This window comes from Arachis duranensis, chromosome 1 (assembly GCF_000817695.3).
Source record: "Arachis duranensis cultivar V14167 chromosome 1, aradu.V14167.gnm2.J7QH, whole genome shotgun sequence".
NCBI classification, from domain to species: Eukaryota; Viridiplantae; Streptophyta; class Magnoliopsida; order Fabales; family Fabaceae; genus Arachis; species Arachis duranensis.
In genome coordinates, this window is record NC_029772.3 from 87,919,959 (window position 1) to 87,923,491 (window position 3,533).

The following is a 3,533-nucleotide window of genomic DNA, read 5'->3' on the forward strand; positions in this document are numbered from 1 at the left end:
TTATTTTAACATCTCCAAAAAAAAAAGGAGAGTGAAATTTTTTCTAAAAAAATAATGAAGCAATTGAAAATGCTACTACATACATAGTGGAATCTAGACCAAAACTAGAATTAGATTCTTAGGGTTTTGGTGTGTGTTAGGGAAGTTAATTACATTTGCTGCTATGCTATGTTTGACACGTTAGCAATTATCGTTACACACAGGATAAAATCCGTTAACATTTCATAGAAAGATTAAGAAAAAAAAAAAAAAGAAAAAATGAAGAAGTTCAATGAAATAAGTTATTAGAAGACACAATGTCATTTTTATTTCATTAAGAGGCGAAATGTCATTTAGATAAATGATTAGTAGTGAGAGGAAAGTTTTACTTTATATATAAAGTGAATAATTTTTAAACGAGCAGTAGTCATTGAGGTTTACTGCAAAGTTCAAACAGGTTTTCATCATATGGCACGTGTGTGGGCCTATCGCAGGTAGCACGATCTATTACTTAGATGAGTGAAAAACTTATGTTAGATAAAATCCCACCAAGATATTAAACACACTTGATCTAATAAAGGCCCAAATTGCAGCATATCAATGTTGATCCATGCATTACGATTGTAGTTTTTAATATAAGCTGATAAACCATCCACATAATGAAGCTGGAGAAGAAGATCCAGCCAAATTCCCTTATAAATATCTCAACTATAAGTTTGTTTTACTGAATCTAACACCGACTTATTTTTTTACTGTCTTAATTATTAGGATACTCCTTGAAAATCATTCAATTCTTCACAATTATAATACCTGCCACATAACTATACATTGTGAGTTAATTTAGAATATGAAATGGGTTTGTTCCTCATTAACAAAATTTAATCCGAGATATATATTATTTAATTTATAAAATATTGTTAGGCTTATCTATGATTAAAATATTTAGTTACTCGAAAAATGCTGAAATGGGAAATTTGTTGCAATTCACTTTTCTCCAATTTTTCTTTTGCATATAAATGTAAATCGACGGTTAGAAAATCATTAGCTGAGAGTGATAATGAATTTTTCGGACCAATGCTTTGTTGGTTCATATAGTTAAATCGGATGAGTTTTTGGTGGATGTTATAGTGTTTATCGATTAGAAAGGTTAAAAGTTATTATTTAATTTAAAAGATATAAAAATAAATAATTTTTTAAAAATTAAAATTTATTATAAAAAAATAAGTTAGGTAAAATTTAGACAAACTTATAATTTTTAATTAATTATTAATAATATTTTTAATAATGTAATAAATTATTTATTTTTTATTTGTTGGTTAAGCATTAATCAAATTTTAATAAAAGTACTAGCTTTTTAAATTTTTTTATTGTATTTTTTTCCTTACTTTATTTCAATATTTATTGTTCCAGTTTTGACCTTTTGATCATTTATTTTTCCTGTTTTATTTTGGTGGTCCAGTATTGACCCTATGCTGCTTGCTGATTACTCATTTTTTGTTTTGTTTTTTGTTATTTAGTTTTCCGGGGCCAAAATCTTATCATTAAATTAATTGCATGTATTATTCTTTTCATTCCATTTGTTGCAAACCCTTATCTTATAATATTTTCTCATGTCCATGGCATATTTGCCAATTTGCATTTATCAAACCCTTGGTCCTGCTGCAATTACGATTTCACCCCTACCCCTTATCCTTATATACGAACCTTCGTTCGCACTTTCATGTACATGTAGCATCTCTTCTCTTTCTCTCTCGTTTTCAATTCTCATCACTCAAAACAAAACCTTATTTAAGAAATGGCAAAAGGAGGGAAGCTTACAAAGCTGAAGTCAGTGCTGAAGAAATGGAACTCATTTGGCAGCAACAGCGGCGGCGGCGGGAGCAGCAAGCAGAGCCGGCACAACAGCAGCGCGGTGGCAGACGACGTGGAGGGCGGGGATGAGCTCCACCCGGTGTACGTGGGGAAGTCACGGAGGCTGTACCGCGTGTCGTCGGACGTGGTGGAGCACCCAGTGTTCCGCGAACTGGTGGAGAGGTCACGTGAGGAGCACGATCCCCAGCAAGTGGCCACTCGCGTTGCCTGCGAGGTGGTCCTCTTCGAGCATCTCCTCTGGATGCTGGAAAATGCCGATCCCCAACCCGAGTCCCTCGACGAACTCGTCGACTTCTATGCCTGCTAGATAACTTCCCAACATGCACAAAAACATAACCCTACTATTCAAAATTACTCTTTCTTAGTATATACTTTCTATATAATAATTACTAGTAAATAACTATCATTTCTTTCCCACATGCAACTTTTAATCATGTACATTTCTTTTCAATAATTAAACAATCTTGTCAAATTCCTTATTCATTTCAACGAATTAAGCAACAGTAATATCTTCGTTTAACCTTTTGATGCCTCTTTATGTATGTATGTATGTATTAGGTCGGTGGTACTGTCCCAATCTGATGTGTAGAATAGTACAAGAAATTAATGTATGGGATAAAACCAAGACATTATTTTGTCCGATAGTAATATTATTATATGTTTGAGTTAAAAAAAAATCCTGAGATTCCCCAATCTGATTATCTGATTACAACAAAACAGAACAACATTATTGGAGAGACCATAATAAATTCTGGCCTAACTCAAGAAAATGGAGGTTGACATGTATGTATGCCGGTGGGTACTTAATTAATTAATTACCGCTCCTTGGATTCACTATTCTTACATTATTTGGTCCCGGATATGGGCTTCATTTACACGCTACATTCACTTGTTCCATCTAGTACAGTTATTTTGGAGACAATGTTACACTACACATACACCAAAATTTAGTTACGTCCAAATTCTCTATACTTGTTTTAACGAATTTCTTACCGTGCTCCCTTTCTCATTATAACATTAACCTTATTAATTGGTTGTTAGCCACATACAATACTGAGAATATATTAATTAAATTAAATATAGCAAGCCTGTAACAAGAGTTAGCTACAATAATAAAATAAAAAAGTTGAGAGACAGCAATGAGTCAACCTCTTTTAGGGATGCACATACATACACCACCAGCAGCAGAACCAAATTTTTTCTGCATACAAAATAAAAGTTGATGAGATTACTAACAAATCTTGATTATTCAATCCTGCACATGCTTATTATATATATAGGAAAATAGATAAAAAACTTAGTATAGGGGGTATGCTATGAGCCAAAGATACGCATATAAAAATTGAATACTAATGATTAGGTAGGTAGAGAGATGACAATTGTTTAAGGGCAATGTCACTCGCTTGATTAAACCTTGTTGGTTAGTGTGGGAAAGAGAAAAAGAATAAAATAAAAAGGAGAAGAGTAGAGGGTTTTAGTTATGGTGATTGAGGAATTTATTAGATATTTGGAGGATTAAGTGGATGACACGAATTGAAAGTCGTTTAGTACACGCATGAGTATCTACAAAGCTGTATGCATCAATTACGCGTTTCCTAGCTGCCATTATTATTTATGCCACCCCATAAAGAGCCCTTGTTTTCTTCAATTACTTCCACACCACAACCTTTTCATATATATAT

At 32.9% G+C, this 3,533-nt stretch overlaps 1 protein-coding gene across 1 annotated transcript; it reads left to right on the top strand.

The window, feature by feature from the left end:
* The first annotated feature begins 1,695 nt into the window (after positions 1–1,695).
* On the top strand, positions 1,696–2,323 carry LOC107496131 (auxin-responsive protein SAUR78). Its single transcript, XM_021142990.2, has one exon. It carries the CDS (start codon positions 1,775–1,777, stop codon positions 2,156–2,158), a length of 384 nt encoding a protein of 127 aa, XP_020998649.1. The 5' UTR covers positions 1,696–1,774; the 3' UTR covers positions 2,159–2,323.
* The last annotated feature ends 1,210 nt before the right edge of the window (positions 2,324–3,533 follow it).